Source organism: Electrophorus electricus, chromosome 2 (genome assembly GCF_041902795.1).
Source record: "Electrophorus electricus isolate QZ-2024a chromosome 2, ASM4190279v1, whole genome shotgun sequence".
NCBI classification, from domain to species: Eukaryota; Metazoa; Chordata; class Actinopteri; order Gymnotiformes; family Gymnotidae; genus Electrophorus; species Electrophorus electricus.
This window is the reverse complement of record NC_137498.1, coordinates 33,972,227-33,994,234: the sequence shown is the minus strand read 5'-3', so window position 1 is coordinate 33,994,234 and position 22,008 is coordinate 33,972,227. Positions and strand designations below refer to the sequence as shown.

The following is a 22,008-nucleotide window of genomic DNA, read 5'->3' as shown; positions in this document are numbered from 1 at the left end:
TTCACATTCACAAACGGAGCTAATTTGAGTCTGGATGCCAACTCATTGTTGTTAATAAAATGAAGATAAAACAGATCCACTTTGTCTACCTCCATTATTTAAAAAAATATTAACCACAACAGTTTAGATCAAATTTTGGGGGCAAAATTTAGCAACACTAATCCAAAACAACATCTTCAGCAGCAGTGCCAGTCTACCTTACTGGCTTAGATCATGTTGTGCAATGAGGAAGGGCATCCTTGATGTCAGCAGCCTCTCTGAAGATCAACACTCCTGGCCTTTCCACTCCTCTGGCCTAACTGTCCCAAAGCTTCAAGGCACAGATGCTGGAGCTATTGCTGCTACTCACTTACACACAATACACAGAACATGAAGGCGATGCGGGCTCTCAAAAAAGAAGAAAGAAGAAAGGCTGTTTCAGAGGAAGTAATATGCTTGGAAGAATTAAAGACCATCACATCTCTGAAATATTAAAATGAATAAAGTGCGACAAGATCGTATTCAACACGGAAATAGTTTCAAAGTCCAGATAGACTAGGAGAAAGAAATAAGTATGGGAAAGCTTTGTTGCTTTCAGAACGAGAATAGCATCAAAGCCACTCCAGCCAAATGGTCCAAGCAACCGCCAAACTGGCCCGGCATAGAGAAAGACAAAGACCTTGCAACACAGCAACAATGGGGTTAAATATGCCAGTCGAATATTAAACACGACGTCAATGAAGCAAAACCACAGCAAACGCAGCACAGATAAAAAGCTATGACATCTGTTCATTAGCCATCGTTTAAAAGAAAATCGCCTGGCCTGTTTTTACTGGCTCTACTCAGCCAACTTCCCGATCCGCTCTTTCTCCCTTTTTCATTGGTGAAATGAGAAATCGCAGTCATCGATATTACTGCATGGAAAATTCCACTAGAAATGAATGCTGAATAAAGACTCATTATTCCTTCTTTTAAGGTTTACACAGTTAAATGACAATTTGTGGGCCTGAAGGTCAAACTGAAAAAGACTGAAAGCATGGTCATTTTTAAGGGGAAAATTTCAGAAGTTTTGTGCATAACGCATAAGTTGTTAGCCTATTCAACCTGCTCACTAAGGCATGTATAAGTGTGAGTTCAGTAGTCTTTTACTAGTGGATAAATAATAACAATATAATAAAATAATAGTAATAAAATAGCGACAGAAAACAGGTTACAATTATTGTTACAGCAGGGGTAAGTGGGGTTTGATAGATGTCAAAAGACCAGTTTTCATTTTGGACTATAGGACTTTTATATAAAGTAATTCTAATATGGACATGGACTTGGAAAGGGGACAGGCTGCAAAATGAGCTGGAGGTGTGGAATGTATTTTGCAGTTCATTCATAGTATGGACTTCCAAGAAGCATCACTTTTAATACTATTTGTGTGTATGATTCATGCATACTTGTGAGCATGGGAACAGCAGACAGCGTGCAAAGATTACCTGAACGTCATAAGTACCGTTGAGCAGTGAGGCTCTAGGCGAGCCTGCGTCGGGACCCGTTGCACTCCCCGCCGACAGGCCCAGGGGATGAGGGCCCTCTTTGGCCTGGCTAACACTCTGGCTCTGGCCCATGAACTGCACCATGTTGTGCAGGGCCAGGATCTTACTGTCCAGTTCGGCATCCTGCCGTGTGCGGTTGTGCAGGCCCAGGTGGTACTTGCGGAAGTGTTTGATCAAGTCGGTTGGGTCATTGCCGTAGTAGCCATACCCGCAGATGTTGCACTTGAAATCCTGCAGCTTGGGTGAGGAGGGTGGTGGCGCACCCGTCTCCGCTCCCAGTGGACTGGAAGCCTCCTCTGGGCCATCGCTGGGCCTGCGGGGATGCAGCGGGACTGGGGGCAGCCTGGAGCCATCTACCACATCTGTACAGATACTGTCAGATCCCAACAGCACCAGAGGGCTATGGACTGGGACCCCCTCCTCCCCGTTGCTGGAACAGCTCTGCACGATGACGCAGCTGACTCGCCTCTGGCCCTCAACCTCACCCCTGCTGCCATCTCCCGTGTCGGCAGGTCTGTGGGCCGCATCCTCCGCCTCACCCATGTCTGACTGTGCTGGGGAGGCAGCCCTGTCTGGTGGCCCTGTGTCATTGCGCTCCTGGCATGGGAAGGCCAGCAAGTTTCCTGCCTGCTTGTGGCTGGGGTAATGAAAGCCAGCCTTGTCTCCCTTCACAGGACTGGGGCAAGACTCCTCCTGCTCCTCCGCCAGTGGCTTGTTGGGCTCCAAGGCCTCATTCGCCGTCTCACCGCTTGCTGGACCCGTGGCCTCTGCTGCCACTGCCTCGCCCTCCTCTTCCTCACCACCGAAGCTTCTCAAAGGGGGATTCTTTTTCCGCACCATATCTGAAAGCCAGCCGGAGGAAGAGGGCAGAGTTAGTTCCTTTTTATGACTAAAGCAAAACAATCAGTGTGTGGCCTAGTCTGCACAGACATTCAGCTCCGTTTTGGAGGCAGTTGGAGTCGGCTGTTGGAGTCGCCTGTTGGAGTCAGACATCTGCTCTCCTCACACAATAGGACCTATAAAAGCTCCTCAATTGTTCTTCGATTCCCAAAACCATTCTAAAAAAAAAAAGCAAACAGGCCTTCCAGTCTGTCTTCCAGCTCAATCCGTAAATTCCCCACTCTAATATCAGAGACTCTGGCAGGCGTGGGTTTTTGGATGATATTTTAATGAATAAAATGTGCTCATTCAAGGATGTGCTCAAGGATGTGGCTTATGGACATGCATTTTACACAGTGCACCAAATCAAAGACAAGAGAGGGGAAAAAATGGAGATTTATAACCTGATTCATGACAAGAAATTACCAGCAGCATTCAGTGAGGTCATATATGCATGTTTGTTCTTAGTAACTTCTACTCAAAATTAACTTCTACTCAAAATCTCCCATTAAAATAGGTCTTGCTTTGATATAAACTACACTGAAGTAGTTTGAGTCCCAGAGTCATTATGTTTACAGCTGAACACCACTTCACATTTACCTGCTGTTAGAGAATGGGTGAGAGAGAGTGAGAGAGAGAATATTTGTGTGGCATGAGTGTGTGTGTTGCATAGTTTTTCCCAATCTTGGGCAGTTACCATTTCTCATAATTTAACAAAACTGGGGTCTCATTTTTACTGAAAACGATAGAGCACAATTTCCTAATTTAGGCTATAAACCAAATGGGCATTAAATAAAGCCATTTATGCTTGCTATAGGGACAACGCCTTAACCAGGGCTGTGTTAATAAAAGCCTAGGAAAATCTAATCTAAACCAACAGCTCACAAATCTCACCCCACCCAATTCTATCATTACAACATTGCCAGTTATTTCACAATCCTCATGTTGCCATTTTACTGTGTGTTGTACTCGATACACATAAAAGGACACAAAAAAGGAGAAGACAAAGTAAACGAGTCTGCTTAAACACTTGTCTTCCTACACTGCACAAAAAAAGGTAAATAGTGAAAGTTGTGAGTTCATCCTGAGATTGCAGTTTAAGATCAATGCTTTTATTAAAAATTATGGAAATTTCTAACTGAAAAGCCAAAGGTGTTTTTTTTTGCCTCCTGTTCTAAACCCGCATTTATAAACTTTAAATCTCTGCATCACTGGTGGAAATGCACAAACCATCATCACACACAATCATATTAAAGAACTGTCTGCAGGGCTAGATAAAGTCACATAAGTGCCATGATGACGGATCTAAAATGGCTGGCAATGATGAGAATGCTATGTATAAACATAGTGCTCATTCCTGCACTGCCTGGAAAACAAGGAGCCAGGTATTTTCTATTTTAATAAACTGTAGATCCAGCATAACCACATCAAAAATGCATATAGCAACTTTAATCACATTCTAGATAGAGTAATCTTTTAAAGCACTGTTCATTACCTGAAGTAGAAGTACAGTATATTTCTTATTACTTTACTTGCTCGCTCTCTCTCTCTCTCTCTCTCTCTCTCTCTCTCCCTCTCTCTCCCTCTCTCTCCCTCTCTCTCCCTCTCTCTCCCTCTCTCCATTTTAGAAAGGAAGTTAAGGCTATGTAAGAGCTCAACTAAGCAGCGTGCTTCACCAGAGAAGGCGATTTAGCAGGAAATGTCTTCCTCGAAAAAAAAAAAGAGAGGAAGCAAAAAGAACAGAAAAAGAAAGAAAATATTAATCCTTGACATGCTACACAATTACATAAAAACTTTAGGGGAAGAAGATTGGAATTACCATCCCAATCCCCAATACTTTTAGAGCTGCAACTCCAAGAGGCTCACCATGTTCCTGTAACAGTCAATTCAAATCACTGGTTCACTGTCTGTGCCCTCACTTCCACTACATCTGTTATTGGGCCTGCTCAAGAACTTACTTAATAAAGTATAATATGTCTTTTGAACAGGGTTGGACAAGCAATTTTCTTAATTAAAAAAGGGGGGCAGGGATTAATTGACAGTGGCTTCCACCTGCATACAGAGTAGTGGGGATGGCTGAGCTCTGTCCCTGAAGTGCTGTACTACACTGAGGCTTATGCAGAGCATCACAGCTATGTCGCAGGACAGCGGTCCCTTGCCCAGTGAAGGGGGCAGTGGCCTCAACAGACCAGCACAGCTGTCTGCTCTGTGCTGAAACAGAGGGCTCTGCATAGGTTCAGGTTTTAGAAGGTGAGTAGATGGGTGGTGTCAGTCAGAGGAGTAGAGGCCATGCTGCTAACCTCAGAGGAGCTAACCTCCACAGCACCAACCTCTGTGAGCTAACAAAGCTAACATGCGATACTCAATCGGGGGGGAAAGACAGCTGCCAACAGGCCTTCTGTCCTCAGCAAGGCGTAAATGGAACGCTGCTCTGTGGATTACCTCTGCGTACAAAAGGCGTGGACACCCATCAAACCTGCCAATGCTCATACAAAAGCCCAAAGCTCGACAGTCAAGATCAACAAGCCTGGAACATTTTCACCTCTGACTGTCTGCTGGAATTCTGGCAGAAGAAAAGGCAGGCGGGCTTGCGCTCAGATGGAACAGGCTCCTTTCAAATGCATACAAGCATTGTTCTTCCTCTTTTTCTGCAATAGATGCGGGTTGCGGCAAAGCTGAAAAGAATCAATGGGCCCAGAAAGTGAAGATGTTAAGTACATATCATCTGCATCCAACTGACACTGTTTATCATTTGTGTATGTCCTAATTCCCTGTAGTCCCTGAACAGTAAACAGCTACTTAATGCCATGTAGCCACCAATAAAGCTTTAAAAATTCAAACCATCACTTTCTGAATTTAAAATGATTCCAAATTAACAACATATGAGCGCTCAACTGAAACATGCATGGATTCGTACCAACTAACTTTTCTGAACATAATTTTAAAGTAAGATAGCTACAAAAGTTTAATTTGATATAATTTTATGCCAAAAACTCACAGCGAGCAGAGACACAAGTAAGAATGCCGTCTAAGTGATGGGATGATGGCAGTAAGTGTGGCTAAAATCAACCAGGCAATTCCCAAGATCTCTGTTCATTCTGATAAGCACTGAGGAGAACATGAATACTGAGCATGTATATGTGCTTTTGGTATCAAGCAATGAGCACCAGTGTAGCCCAGCTCTCTGGAGGAGCACTGTAGACCATGAGAGAAGGGCAGAGGAAAGTAAGAGCTCATGAAGATGGAGGTAGTGCAGGAGCAGTCCAGGCACCACCCTGCATCCTCACTCAAACTCCATCACACACACACACACACACACACACACACACACACACACACACACACACACACACACACACACACACACACACACACACACACACAAAGAAGAAAAGAAAAAGAGGAAAAAAAAAAACATCCTTGTCATCCTGGTCAGTCAGGCAGAGAATTGAGTTTCCAAACTCCTTGGATGATGAGACTCATTTTGCATCTTTTATTTACTGGCCTCCTAAATGAAAATGCTAAAGAAATAAAACATGATTGCCTTCTGCTGCACCAGGCAGACGGTGCGGTCCAGAGCACCAGGTCACTAAATAAATAAAACTCTTAGTATCATAGCAGCAGCATTAAAACCTCGAAGAATGAACTGTCAATGTGGTGTACCACATTACTTGACTTTAAATTCCCTCCACTTTCAACACATGACAATATTTGCATGACAATATACACTCCCAGTATATTCCAGGTATATTGAGCTACTGATGATTAATTTCTAGCCTACTTATTAAAAGCCCTGGAGAGCTCACCTCACAGTTTATACCAGGCACACAGGAAAACCATTAGAACACAGACAACTACAGTTCCTCTCTATTATTCCAATACTTAACATGGGTGTGATTGAGAATAGGCCCAAGAATTGCATTTCACACAGCCCAGGACTCTTTCCCTCCTTAAAGAACAGCACACTGAGCAGTTTACATCCCCAGTGTTACCCTCTCCCTGTCAGTTAAGCAAGCATGCCATGTGCATGTGGTCATGTCCAAGAGCACACCGTTGTAAAAAAAAAAGAGCCCCACTGCAAAGCCCACAGTTACACTATAAAGCATCCTGTACACTTCCTCTCATCCGTCATGATGTCCCTGCCACAGAGACTGTTCTACAACAACCTCCCCCATCTACCTGTGGTGTCAAATCTCGTTCTCAATGTTACGGATAAATCAGGCTGAACCATAATGCCGCAAGCATTTGTAGTGCCTATGGAAAACATGCTGCTAGATAGACAGGTTGCAATTAATGATTATTAAGCCAAAAGTTAGGGGGAGCAAACAAGATGTGATTCACTACAAACCTAGAATGGCCAAAAAGGTGTCTAAACTGGCAGAGGCACTATGTCTGAGCTCCATATCAGTGTCCATGCAACGCTCCTACTGTCTCGGTGCATTACACAAGACTGCTGTGCACTTTATTAATCATGCAGATAACACATGCAGCAACTTTGGGCATGGGTGGGGGGTTGTACTTGTCTCAAAATTGCTCATATCACTTTTAACAAATGTTTACAGATAAAACAAAATGAGTAGAAAAGTAAGATTCTCAGGAAGCGAGGTGCAGTATGGTTCCCTCCTTTGCCAAAAGCTCAACTGTTGCCTAACATTTCATCGTCATCCAGCGTCCAGGATGTGCACATTTGTACAGGCCTTCCTCATCGGACAGGGCCCTACAAGCATACAGCACACCATGACATCTGCCCCAATGCCTGCCACACCATCCCCTATGCCCATACCAGAGTCGAGGAACACATCCCCTAAACTTGAAAAAGGGGGAAAAAAAATGAAAGTATGACTACACTCAAAAGAAAAAACAAAAGGCTTATTTCATTGAGGAGGCTAACTGAAGTTAATTAAACCAAGTTATTTCACATGGATACCATTCACTCCTATAAAAAGGGTAATTTAATCATAGAAAAATTCACTGCACTCAATTAATATGTACATTTTATTCTGTGCTATTGATGAATGCTTGCTTCATTACTGGGTACTATATGTTTTGTTGATTTTCTTTCTTTTTTTGGCTGCTTGCTACAGCTGCTGAATCCCTTCTGTCTTTCCATCCTTCTGTCTGGGCTTTCACCAAAGAAGAATGCAACAAAGACATCCACGCTGTGGTTTCTGCAGTGGCCCTCGACGTTGAGGATGGTGACTGAGTGACAGCGCCACAGCGAGCCAATTCTGTACTGGAAATCAAAGGCGGTCTGGAAAACTATAGGCTGCCGGTCACTAACGGCTCGGCTCACAGAGGGTTCAGCCTCTAACGTAAACAAGTGCTGAGAAGAGAGCTTCTCACTTACGAACCTCTTTGGAGACCATCACAACTCCCAGGACTTTACTCGACAGGCCAGCAAGGTTTTCTTCGCACATTCGCATTCAGAGAAAATTTGAGAGAGAGAGACAGAAAGTGCAGAACAGCATGCTAATCTCCTTCCATCTATATGGAGAGTGACTAAAGCAAACCACCACTGCCCATACAGCACTAACGCCTTTGAAGTAGGTCCACATTGCCAAGATCCATCTCTGTACAGACGTCCTGACACACCAGTCAGCCCTACACCCAGTGTTCCAAACTCGCAAAAAATTCCCAGAGCAAAAGCAGAAAAATAATTCCAAAGATGAATCTGAAAAGACGACATGTGATCATTTCAGAAGATTTTATAAATAAAATAAACACTTTAAATTAAAAAAAAAAAAAAAATAGAATAAAAGCTTTATACTGACTGAAACACAAGGCAGGACACTGCCTGAACATCCACAAAGCCCCTCTAATCCACAAGGAGATTTCAGGAAAAAAAAGGCTCTAATGTGTGTCAAAGGTGATGTAGACGGTGATGGAAGTTTGGGGTCAAAAATACATGGTGCAAGTCAAACTTTCAGAAGTCAGTTTCCAGTGTGAACTATTGCCTGTCAGCTCTGACACATTCACTACCTGCCTAATCACCCCTTCTTGTTGTTTTAGTTTGTTTGTTTTTTTACCACACATACCCTTTGAAATTGAGTGAGCTTCAGACCTGTAGGGCATGACTGGGTGTTTGTCAGAGGGGTGTGCTTCTGGAGTCCTCCTATGCTCACGTGCACCAAAGACCCATATTCCAAGCCCACACACGTCGCTAATCAGGCATGTGACAGTGGAAGGCCCATCACTTTAAACTGTGTGCAACTTGAGCATGTGTGGAGCACAGAGTTGAGAAGAGAGCGGGGGGGGGGGACAGAGAGAGAAAGTGAGAACTTTTGAAGTAAAGCTAGAGCAGGAAGGAGGGCATGGCATGTCAAAAATCAAGAGCTTTTCCCATAATTCTTGATATCACTGCTTTTTTGCCCTTTTCTCTGTCTGAGTGTGAAAAGATGGTGTGCTCAATAAGAAGGGGCCATGACTAACTGCCTCTCTGTAACTTTTTTATGCAGCATGACATCAAGCACAATGCAAAAAAAATTTTTTTTTTTAAATACAGGGTGTGCTCACCCTTAATTCCCTCCCTCTCTCTTCACTCATCACACAAGCAGGACAAGTCATGTTTATTCATGAGCCCGCACTCAGATCAAAGAGTCGACGCTGAGAACTGTGCCTGTAGCAAACCGTGCTGCTCAGCGTTTCACTTAAGGCCACTTGCTCGGGCCCCACACACGCAATTACCCATCTCTCCCTGTCAGAGGCACAGGGATAAGAACACACGACTCACCGCATGGCCCCAAGCAGAAACAAGTCAATTGTACGTTTTCCAAGTCCAGTGTGAGAAAGCAAAACCACAGCTCCACGAATGATATGTGTACAGATAAGAGGAAAGTCGCACTGGTGTGATTTTTGCAGCCATTCACATGACCTACCTCACAATCGACTGTCTGAGTTCACAGGCACAGCGCAACAGCCTTGTAAATCCCTGCATCAAACTCTCTTCGCATGCAGGGGAGAAACTTTCCTCACTAGTTTGCACACAACACTAACAATGGTACCTTTCATTCGACATGTGACATCAGCCACAGGATACAGGAGTCCCCTCATTTTGTACCCCTTCACAACTACCTGCCTAATTTGCACAGTTGGTCTTGGTCTCTCTCTCTCTCTCTCTCTCTCTCTCTCTCTCTCTCTCTCTCTCTCTCTCTCATGCGAGTTATAATTAAGGGCATACACTAAAGGACTTCTCTGCAAGCCCCTTCTGTAACACCACATGCCCCCACTGCTCCCCTCCCCCAGTGCTGCTAGTGCCCCAACAGGCCAGCATTTGGGAAACAGGGAAGTGAGTGTGGTGGGGGCTCAATGACCTGGCCTCTATACACTCAATCAGCTCACGCTGGAACCGGAGACAACACAGAACAACTGCTTCCAGTACACTTCCTGTGATCACAGAGCTGGAGCTGCCAGCCAGGGCCAGGGATCACGCGCTGCAGAGAGAGCAACAGATAACAGGCTTCCGCCAACACCATAGAGGGGGGGGGAGATGGAGGGAGGGACAAAGTACAAAGGGAGAGGTAAAGAAAAGTGAAGAGAGATGAAAAAAGGAGAGAGAGAGAAAGGGTAGCCCCTGACAGGGGTCTGGCACCTCAGAGGGTCTTGAATTTCTGTGGAATAGCTGCTGTAGAGTTCAGCTATTTTATCAGAGTTCAGAACATCTGATTATGAAAATGACAGTGACAGAACATTAAAAAAAATTTATATGGAAATGTAGGTTCTCTTATTATGCACAATGAAAAAAGGACTATTACACTTTCTAAGAGCTCACAAAAATAAATAAATAAATAAAGACAAAAACACTACTAGTTGCTCTCCGTCTAAGATCACAGTCCTGGGGGGAGTGGGTCTTTCACACCTGCTCATTTAAAAGTCCACGATGTGGAGGTGTTATTCCTTCACATCTGTGAAACAGTGCACGGAACTGCAGAAGGTATCTAAAAATAAACACATTTAGCAACAGGAAGGAGAAATCACTTCTGCTTCTGCACCTCTGCTCCCTCCATGGGCCTGCGAACTGGGCTGGCACTATGGCAGCAAGGTCTTTGGCATGGGGCTGCAGACAGAGCTGGCCAGCCGATATACCTCCAGACTTCCCCGTGAAGGACTTTCAGGCACTAAAACGACAGCCCTGCAGGCTAAACAATAGACTACATTTCCTCCTTTCAACCTGCCAGTCATAACTTTTCTGTTGCTGTTTTGTTTTCTGCCAGCAAAGCTAAAGCCAGCATTGCCCCTAGCTGGAGTCAGAGAGATGGTGGGGAAGGGGTGGTAGCCGCGGCCCAAAATTCCCACTCTCAAAGATGACGACTTTGGCAGTAAAAAGTCCAAAAAAAGAAAAAGAAAACATGAAAATCACGTTAATTCCCCTATTGGGGTGCAACGATTTTCCTACGATTCATAGTGAGCTGTTGCAGCTACAGTGTGAAACTGACAGCAAACCACAGCTTCAGATGCATTTCCCCTCTGAGTAACAATCTCACCAGATTGCGCCATGGCCAGAGGTACCCGTAAGGGTAGCCTGTCCCTCACTCTCAGGAAACAGCTATTTAATGCAGCTATTCATCAACCCAGAGAATGAGCAGGAGAAAAGAAACAAGCAGGAGGCAGGTTGCAAAAATAAGAAAATGAGCAAGTAAGATCCCAAGAGCTAGAGATGATGTGTTACATGTGATTTAAACACAAGTAAGTAAAGACGGCCCATCACAGTCTGGGTATTTTAACAGGTCATTATATTTAAAATGCTATAAAACTAATAATATAATGCTACATGTGATATCTTGTAGAGATCTTGTAAAGATTAAGAATGTATATCTGGTAGAGATAAGGTGTGCGAAAGGTTTTTGTAATTAAGAGTTTATAATTCAAATTGTTGAAGTGTTCCAACACAGAGAGTGTTTTTGAAAAGACAGATGTCAAACCTAGACTACTTCGCACCACAAACACACACGCACCAAACAGGCACTCTACGACATCCCACACGTCCAGGGTTCCCATCTCTCCTCACTCCTGACAGCTAACAACGAGAAACAAGGACAAAAACACCAAGGCATTGTATGCACAGCAGTGGGAATGAATTTTTCATGGGCAGCTTCAGCAGTGTGTGGTAGAGACTGGGGAGACTTATAGAACCACAGTGGAAGAAGAAGAAGTAGTAGTTGTTTTTAAACCAATGCTACTCAGCATTTAAACCAGAGGAGCAGATATGGAGGGAGACTGCTAGAAAAGTAAGGGTGGTGAGGAGCGTGATGCATCGAGTGGGCGTGAGGGCGGTCCTCCATCTCACCCTCCCTCTGGTGTGATAAGATCTGAGGAGGAGCAACATGCGGCTGAGGGAAATCAGGCCTGCCACCTCCCAACCAGCACCCTCAGGCCAAAATCTGCATCACATCATGCCTACCACAGAGCACAGCACAACATGCCTCAGAGCTCACTGACCTGAGCTCTGATTTCTCCTACTTTATTAAAACAATTTATAGATCAACAAAAACCTTTGGAGAAGGTGGTCAACCTGATCAGAAAAAAAGGCGGGGATGCTCTTATTAAGGACGGATAATTTTATGTCTGATATTCCATTTCATCCCATGAATTAACCAATGTCTCACCCAAATTACCAGACACAATTGAAATACCTCAGCAAGTTGTTATAGAGGATCAACTTGCAGATGTTTTACGTAGACAGGTCAAGATAAAGAGGAGAGAGGAGGCACTTGCCTGGTTATTGGACACGGCCGTGATTAACATCCAGTGACCGCAGGCCGGACCTCTTCTCCAGTCGGTCAAGTCTCCCTTTTCCTTCAGTGTCTCGGAAACACTCTCACACTGCGTGTGCTGCCACACTCCACAAAAGCCTCATCAAAGCTTTATCAAAGCGACAGGTAGTGTTCCCTTAAGAATTAAGGTCCAACATTCAAATACGCCATGCAGCGTTTTCAGAGCATAAAGAACTTCCCACTGGTTTTACAAGATTCCTGCATTTGCTCTGTACAAAGATTCCCCTTTCATATGCCACACAGCCCTAGGAGCGATTAGTCATCCCAGCATGTTTGATAAACCAGCCACACCCTGTGCTATACCATCTCTAATACCTGTAACAGAAAAAAACTGCATGATTATCTTGCTTATCATGGGAACAAGCTGAGTCATTCACCCCTGTCAGTTAAGCTCAACTCAATCGCCTGCTCATTCTTTTTCAACAGCCGTTTTCTTCCCAATTATTTGTTTAATTGGTTTTAATTGTACAGTTCTAGGTGTGTCATCGAAAGTGCCACACAAAAACTGACTTGTGCCTGGCGATTATAAAAGCAGGTGACCCAAGGTGAAAAAATGCTGACCTCCCTGTAAGTTAGTAAATAAACAAATAAGCAAACATTCTGCATCAGCTGTGACACATTGCTTAGTCTTCAGGAAGCTCATGCCATCCAGTGGCGAGGTCAAAGTTGAGAACAGTGTATCTGTGCCGATGGTTTCACACAGTGAGACCTCGACATCCACCTAACAACCCATCATCTCCCATCACACATGCCGCCACATACAGGAGTAAACATCAGTGCACTCACTTGAGGGGCTTTCCTCATAGAGCAGTTTCAGTTCCCTCAGTACCTAAACATTCACATCCAACCACATATACATACAAACACAAATGCCAATTAATCTCAGACAGGATGGCTGGCATTGAGTAGTGTTTGGTATACTGTAATCCCAAACACTTACCTGTTCAGTGCTGCTTATGGTCTAATTTTTTTTTTTCTAAAAGGTTTTATGTGGTTTTCCATTGCTTTTTTATTATTATTTATATCTCCATTTGTATAATCTTGACTGCACACACTGGTACAAAATAGTAGTGGTAGTTCAGTGGTTAAGGAACTTGATTTGTAATCAAAAAGTTGCTGGTTCTAGCCCCACCACTGCCAAGATGCCACTGTTGGGGCCCCTCAGCAAAGCCCTTAACTCTCAATTTGTACTCGGCTCAATAAGGTAGTTAAAAAATAAAAATATTGTATGTAAATTTTTAGAGGGCCAAAACCCCTCTGTGTTTGGGCTGTGCTCTATGCTCCGGGCAAGCACTGAGTCATCAGGACGAGAGACCTGGTGTGTCTGTGAGAGCTGTTCAGCTCCAGACAAGACCGTCAGACAGGGTCAGAACTGGTGCCTAGAGTCCAGGCTGACTTTGTTCCAATATGGCCAATCTGTATAACGACCAGATTGAAACCATAAAAAGCCCTTCATAATTGTGCAGAGGAGGCGGGGGGACTACGAAACCCGACAATGTGCAGAAGTGCACTTGCTGTCTCCCACACGCACAGGGAAGCAGGTACTGGCCTTCACAAGGTGAAGATCTGCTGATCACTTGGCAGCTAGCTCGGGAAGCTGAAGGAATCAGCATTGAATTGTCTATGCATTCTTTCCAGCCTGGTGTCACAGGCTAGCTTCTCCACCGTCCAACTGTCCACTTAAAGCCATTTGGCTCCGAATCCCCCAGGCTCATCAGCCTCCAAATCAACCAGGCCCGACATATAAATAAGAACAATATCAGATAAGTCTTGCAGGAAGCCTATAAACATTTACATTCTCTTTCAAGTGCTGTTTATGGATATTTTATCTCCTATCTGGAAGTTAAGGACACGGTGAAGAAGAAGAAGAAAAAAAAATGAAGCAGGCTGGGGACGTGGGGCGGAATCTGAGGCAAGCGGTGAATCAAAGATGCAGCAGGACCTGTCAGGGCCCTAGGCCCCATGACCATAATAGGCACTGAGAGCGGTGAGCAGTGTGGCCAGGGGAGAGGCGGTCCTCGGCTCCGCGCCGCAGCCCTGCCTGAGAGTTATGGACCACGGAGAGGAGGGGAGGGGAGGGAGCGGAGCACAGGCCCCCACCCCATGTCTGCCATACCATGACAGAGACGAAGTGCAGCTAGAAGGGCTCAGGCTGGGGGACGGGGATCGCTAGAAGCCCTGCCATGGGTGCTCTGAGGTCCAGAACAGGCCATGATCTCCTTCCTTCCTGTCCACCGGACCAATGCATGCACTTCATAGGCCCCTAGCAGACTGGCCGGAACACAGCCAGCAAGCGGTTGATCTGTGCGAGAACATGAAAATCATGAAAACTTCTCCTTTTCGAAAATAAAAATGTAGGCTGTTTTTAAAATCACCCAAACCCCCACAACCCCCACGCAATTTGTGGCCTAATTAAGGACATCAAATGTAATGTTTCATGATTAGTTGCTCCCATAAAACAAATACAAATAAGGAAAAAAAGGGCATTTAAAAGATTTTGCATTTACTTGAAGAATAAACTAGTCATAGTTTAGTCTCCTCCAGTCATAGTCTAGAAAGAGAAACAGTAACATGAGCTGCAGCCAGAACTAGCAGGGCTCCCCTCACGTTACACCAAACCTTTATTTGGGTGGACCAAAAGGCACTTCTATACCTGATCCTCTCAATTAGCAGAACAATGCCAGTTTTAAGGCAAGCTGTGCCATTGTTTGACACGATGACCATTGTCTCATCCACATTACGACAACACCTGCATTTGTGAACTGACTGCTCATAAAAGGGTAAAATCTGATAGCCACAGGAGGGGTTGGTACTGGGACAAGCCCCTGGGGCTTTGTGTGAACAAATAGGGAGATCTTTGAAGGCTCTTGTTTGTGTTTGCCAAAGACATGGCCTGAATACATGGCACTGCTCTCAGTGGCCTGGGGCTGCTATCTGAGGAGGCTCGGTTCACCCACCGCAGGGTCTCATGCCGAACCATGACAGCAGGAAGTTGAGCATCCGTCCATCAGGTCAAGGTGCGTGGTCGCTCCCACAGCTCAAAAGGACCTTCGTGTCAAGCCATACAATTGGCGTCTTCTTAGAAAACAGAGCACTGTTTCCTAACCAGCTGTTCCAGCGTGTGGCAAGTGCTAGGCCCTCAAGTGGCCCGCTGATGCTGTGCAGATGTCACTCAAAGTGTGAAGAATGTGGTTAGGACCACTTTGTCAGAGGTAGTGGTTGGATTGTCTGTTATATTTATAAAACAATGTTTTTAAATTTTTTTTTTTTAAAAAGACAGAAAGAAGGAAAGAAAAAAAGTGGGTGAAAAAAAATGATGGTGGTGATGACGTTGATTAATGCCACTTGGCTTTTAAAATAAACTCCTCCTGAGAGAATGGTGCTTACTACTGCCCCGTGCCCCGCATGCTTCACCAGGGCCCACCTCACGCCCTGGGGGTCCACCTGGTTTTGCTGCTGTGCACAAACCTCCACCCCACCACCCCCCTCTCCTTACCATCACCATATGCTGCAAAAACAATCCACTAAACACAACAGCAGACCCACGCTCAACCATCACTGAGATTTTTTTTCCCCTTAACACGACAGGAGAATGAATCGGTCCCTTACTTTTCATTTCGCCACTGGCCCCAGGCACTCTCTCTCCCTCTCCCTTTTCTTTTCATTCTTTCTTTGCTCTTGATCTGATTCTATTAGCTGCATGGTGGGCTCAGGGCTGGAGCGAGAAAGTGCGGTGGAAGGAGAAAGAAGGGCCTAATTGGCTGGCGGCTGCTGCCGTCCGTCTCCAGCAGGTCCACCCTCCCACCAGCTCAGAGCGGCACTCATTACCGCCATTTTGCAGCCATCTCCAGATTTCCCATCTACTCAGTGTGTTGCCCTCTTGCAGAGCTAGCCAGCGTGGCCGTGGAGGACGCAAGATCCAGAATACCTGGGCAACTCATTAGGCATACTCACCACTCACAACTCTCAATTTTGAATGCTGAGCTGGGTCATTAAATCCAGTGTTCCAAGCCAAAACACAGATGAAGCTGACTTTCTGTCAGCTAAACTTTCACTTAGAACCTTAGAACTGACAGCTTTAGGGAACTGATTAGCTGCATGTTCTCCTGATATAGTCTGACATTTACCTGCTATTGCGTGTCTTCCTCATTTGCTTGGCAACGCAAAACTTTAACAAGAAATAGTTAAATAAAAACAGGTCTGTGTGACAAATACAGCCTGAAAGGGACTCAACACCATGTCCCTCTGAAACAAAGGGCTTCAACACTGTGTTCATCCAAAACAAAGCCGGCCACCACGCTTAGTAACCCAGCAAAGCTCCACTTTGGAGGAGTTTTAAACCTTACACTACTAAATTAGCATTCTGGAATCGTTTTGCACCAATCAGTGCTGGGCATGCTGGCACACCGTAGATCACTCCAGGCACCTACAGGGGAGCTATGCAGCCTGTCTGCACTCTCCTCTCTATAATTCACTGAGATTGTGCAGCATGACATAACACATAATAAGCACAGCATTAATGCTAAGCAGAAAAAGTTTAGAATTAAAAATTGAAGCTAAAAGAACGTCTCTCCCCATAAGACAAGCTATAAAAGAAGAATGCTCAGAAACACAGGAAATCCATGTATATGTAATTCCAAAATAACAGAGACACAAAGACAGCAAACGAGGTATTTAAATAGTGACAAAATCTCCAAAACTGTGACATACTGAAGGATTTAAACTTCGCATCCCAATCTCAGGAACAGTGCACGCCTTGTACAGTGACAGATAAACAGAAAATGCAGGCCTAGATATGTACATTGTTAATTTACACTTGAGGCGGAGCTGCTAAAGCCGATGTTACGATGCCTGTAATGGAAGTATTTCCCACTTTGCTATGACGCATGCACCACTTCTATCACAGAAAAGGGTCTGGCTAGTTCAGCACTTCAAAACATTAGCACTCCTTCTGTTTCTTATTTGCCACAATTAAAGATTCCAGTAAAGTGGTGAAATGAGTAAAAATGGCTGAGTTTAGGATAAAAACAGACAAAACATCTAGTGAACTTTGCCATCAAAATCAATATTTAAAAAATACTAATAGGAAACGGTATGAATAACATTTATATGGCCTATTATTTTTAAATCACTTATCTTTCGAAAACGCTCCATAATCTGGAGGAAAACAACTAATGCACAGCAGCAAAAAAATATCACAGATTTTCTCCATAATGATTAAACAAATAAGAAGGGCTTCTAAGGAGACATGTGGGGTCTCAAGGCCCTCACTTTAACAGGCAGCAATGTCAGATGACCTTTGACTTAGGAGCTGCGCAAGTCAGGGATCCAGTGAGGTTAATCTCATCGTCCCCTCTCAGACTCCCTAAACAGCTCACAAGATGGAAAAAAAAAGCGGGCAGCCAAAGTGCATTAGCAAGAGCAGTGAGCAGTAGAGGTAACTGCAAGAGCAAATGCACGGACACATTTCCCTCCTAGTCTGGGGGAAAGAAAAAAAAAGAAAACCGCATATGTTTAACATTACACTAATCTGCTGAAATCACATGGCACATCAGAGATTCTCCATTTCTGCAGCGCTAACAAAGTGAGGACCTTGTAATCGACGCTTATTACAGAGTGTTTAATATGCACGTCTGCACAGGAGAGGGGCAGTAGACTACAGCATTCTCTCCCATAACTTTACTTAGGTTCAACTACTGCTCCAGACCATAAAATACGTGGTCGTTTTAAAAAATTTATAAGATTAATGGATTTCTACACTCATTGATTTTGCATTAGAAGTTCAAGACTGAAGACAGAAATGCATGTACGAAAGTACAACAGAGAACACTGCACTATGCTGAAAATAATGTCAAGAGATTTCAAAAGGCAACTATCTTAAAAGGACCTGGCAATTGCCTTTTGAAAACATTTTCAGTGGTCCTTCACGGTTATGTATTACATGGCAATAACTTTAATTTACGATGCGGTCCAATAGCTGAAAAGGACACACAAGTATAGCAGCTAAGTGCAGCCAAATTTCAAATGGCTTTGGGGGAAAAAAGAGCACCATTAAAATGCATGGAACTTTGATAGTGAATGTGTTAAATACACAATGTGTTAAATACACATGTAGCTAATCAAAAAGGTGTCCTGAAAGTGGTGGCACTCAAATGCCGTGAGAGATGTATGCTATGACAAAAACCAATATGCTGCATTATGGACACTACGACAACATTAGCAGAGTGGTACACACATCTGCCATGATGTGATGGGGTATAAGAGATGTACTCCACTTACACCACTGAAGAAAGTTCAGACGGTAGCAAAATGCTAAAAACAGGGCAAACTATCTCTAATTGATATAAATTCCATTTAATGTAATATGTTCACAGAATAGGCTGGAAAAGTGTGCCTGCCCTGTAACATTAGATCTAAAATAAAACAGTGACAGTAAAGGCACTGAAGGAAAAGAAAGTCCAAAAACACTACCATTCCACATAATAAAAGCTAAAGTGTGGTACGGAGGCCTTGCTCAGGATCAAAGCACCCCTAATAGCCTGGCCCTTAATGATGAAGATGACTGACAGGGAAGCATGGGACAGAAAGGCTGGGTTAGAAGTGACCCTAAAGGAGTTCAGAAAGCCATATGAACCTCACATAACCATAGTGAACCTACCGCTGTAGACATGTGGGAATTTAATAAAGAAAAACTCTGCTTATGGTGCCGACTAGACTGCAGGCCATTTTAGTAGCATTGCTACAGCTGAACTGTATAGGGGGAGGGGCGGAACCCGAAGATCAATATCTCACACACCCACCCACCATGTGCATAATCACTGGATTTTGATAGCAGACAATATTTTGAGTACATACCTCTGCTGTGCATTGGGTTATAGCATTACAAGTACCAGTTCCACAGGGAGGCAGATATCAGTGTTGGCAGAGTATCCAATGCCCTTGCCCTGCCTCTGAGGTATCCCTTATTCCACGTCCATGCTGCCTTCACATTTATTCCATCATTTCCTTCAGCATGAGCCGTGTTCGCTCGGGCTGCGCTTTCTCCACATTCGGTGTTTCCAAACGTGCCCTCCTATGTTGGCTCTTCCTCCAAGGATCTCAGAAGTGCAGCCGATCCCAGACAGGAGCGGGGGGCCGCATCACACTGCGCTCCTCTCACGCTGCAAGGCCTGGCTCCAAACACAGTCACAGCCACAGATTAGATCGGACAAACTGCCACACACACACTTCTAAACAATACATTTACTGGACACACAATCAACCATACATATAGTGCTAAAATGGTTTGCTGACAAGGTAGGACAAACGTAAAAGAAAATCATGGCAGTCTACCATAGCGTCTACCACATGAAGCGCATCAGACAACATAAATTGTGATAAACTCAAATGGCATCATAGCGATTTCTACTAAATAGAGACCACAATAAACATCCAGAGAAAGTGCAGCTCGATGTGGCATGGTCAGGCATCCTGACAGCAGACTCTGCGAATGGGAGCTCTGACAGAACAGGCCCGCTGGCCGACCAAATTGGAAACAGGAAAACAAACATTCTCAAGGAAAACTCCTACAGTCCCCCCTCCAACTCCTCCTTTCTCTCCAGCTCATTCTGTCCGACCTGTCTCAAACAATGTAGGAGGCTATGTTATAGCCTCGACACAAGCCTCCAGACCACACAGATGGAGAAGAAACAGTGAGCCACAACAGAGGAGGGGGCGCACAGAGAGAGAGAGAGAGAGAAAAAAAAAGTGTGGTAAGGGAACGCAGGGGAGAAGGCTAAACTGACTCATCACTGTTCCAGAGGAGTGGAGACTGTATGCAGCGATTGGCCCTGAGTAGGGGGTAGTGGGGAGTAAAGGGGTGGTTGTGGGGTTATCAGCGCTGTAGCAGTCACTAAGGGAAACGAGCAGGCTGCTGAGGCGCACAAATTTCCCCAAAGTTTTCGCAAACTTTCCCAGACAAGGAGACGGAATGCAGTGAGGAGGCGGCCCACTCTGGAAGCCGCGGCGAAAACCTCGGAGGTGGAGCACCGGTGGAAACGAGCCGGTGCAAAGCTAGCCGCCACTACAGCTCGGCTGTATGACCCTCAGCACACTGGTGCTGTTCTCATGTAAACTGCAAGAATATGAATAGCCAAAATAAGAACAAACCAACAAAAATGAAAGTCAAAGTACTTCTCAAAGGAGTGTTTTGAAAAACTACTCAGTCTACTTTTGAAGATCTCTATGAATGGAATATATAGCCACTATAGCAACATGTGCTAATCAAGGCTGTATGAGGAGTTTAAAAAGCAAGGCGTTTTAATTTGATCTGAACTATGCACATTCAGTGTGACTTCTTATTACCCCAAAACTCAACAAATTATCCTCTGTGTAATAAAATCATGACAGAGAAAGACAACATGAAGAGAACAATGATTTTAATTGCAGCCATCATAAGCCAGCAAAATGTAATTAATATACTACTCACATGAACAGTTTACCAAATCATTAACTTACCAAAGTCTGAAACTGCTTTGTTTAATTTAAACTAGTTTGTGAAATGAATGAAGGTGATAAGCTGAATTAACATATTAGGGTGTAACTTTATATCTGAAATGTACAACATTTTTGTAATTAAAAAGTACAAGAGTTGAAAATACCAAGTTCAAATGCATCATTCACATAAAGAAAGCTCTCTAGGACCTTTCAAGAAAAAGCTGTCATGTCGGCAGGTAAGAGTTAAAGGTTATTATGATACCCCAGACCTCGCTGATAACACCCTCGTTTTCACCATTCTCTCAGACACAAAAAATACAAAACACAAAAAAGGTGACAGAGATAACAGAAGCCTGAACTAGCTTGGATTCACACAGCATGTCAGGTAATTTGCCCCTCACTCCAAAGCAAGTTTTTCACATCGCCTCTGCAATCGCTATGCTTTACTGAAAACAGCAGCAGTGGTCAATGTACACCACTAAATATAAGACATATGAATTACATATAACATATATGAACATCTCTCATTCAGAGTATTGCTAAAAGAAAAACTAAGCGCAAATGTAATGAAATGAACTATGACTCACTGTTATTGAAATGCTAAAGGAAACAACAAAGACACATTTACAAAACCTACTGTGACTCAAACACACTTTTTCTAAATGCTATATCATGGTCAGCTACAGAGGATTATACTTTCTACACTAGACAATTACAGAGAATCAAATTTCCAATATATGCTGATTATCTGAATACTCCTAACCACAAAGCTAGTTTACATAATCTAAAAGGTAAAATGTATGTCTTATTTAATGTAAATGTCTCATTTAAAGTTTCTAATGGTTCTAATGGTCGTATGCAATTGTACAGGAAACTGTTGTTGAAAGGGAAATGATGTAGTTTAATATAAAATCATAAAATGTTTGAAAAGTGTTGAAGTCTTAAAATGGTTGAGATGTGCATAAAAAATGCAGAAACAGATTAACACCATCAAGATCCTTTTTTCCACAATTCCAGCAGACAGAGGTTCATACAACACTAAGAGCAGTTCATCATAACTACTTTTGGCACTGCTTTGTAATCAACTTTTCTTACAGGACGCAGAACATTTATAAATCACCACATCTAGAATACACAATAGCCACTTACAAATCCTTTCAAGGCATGAAATAAAACAGACTGGATTAAGGAACTTCTATTGTATTTTTTTTTCTATCACAGTCCAGATAGAGAAATAGCATGCCAGTTGTACCTATTTCAGTAAAAAATAATAATAATATATATATTTTTTTTATTAAAATGTAAAAAACCTAACAAAAAATACTCAAAATACCCAAAGTACTCTGTGTTTCCCCCCTCAA

General features: G+C 43.7%; 1 protein-coding gene across 8 annotated transcripts in view; it reads right to left on the bottom strand.

Annotated features, from left to right (window-relative positions):
- The window catches only part of trps1 (trichorhinophalangeal syndrome I), a 98,481-nt gene that overhangs the window by 73,721 nt on the left and 2,752 nt on the right, over nucleotides 1-22,008 (bottom strand). For 4 of the 8 annotated variants that reach the window (XM_035528827.2, XM_081700257.1, XM_035528829.2 and 1 more), the window contains exons 2-3: nucleotides 19,028-19,341; nucleotides 1,464-2,365 (exon numbers count right to left, since the gene is read on the bottom strand). In XM_035528827.2, coding sequence (XP_035384720.1) covers nucleotides 1,464-2,365; nucleotides 19,028-19,040 — 915 coding nt within the window. In that variant the 5' untranslated portion in view covers nucleotides 19,041-19,341. Of the gene's footprint in view, nucleotides 1-1,463; nucleotides 2,366-19,027; nucleotides 19,346-19,504; nucleotides 19,591-22,008 lie in introns of those variants that run through there. The other 4 variants (XM_035528831.2, XM_081700245.1, XM_081700231.1 and 1 more) reach the window with 3 other exon arrangements.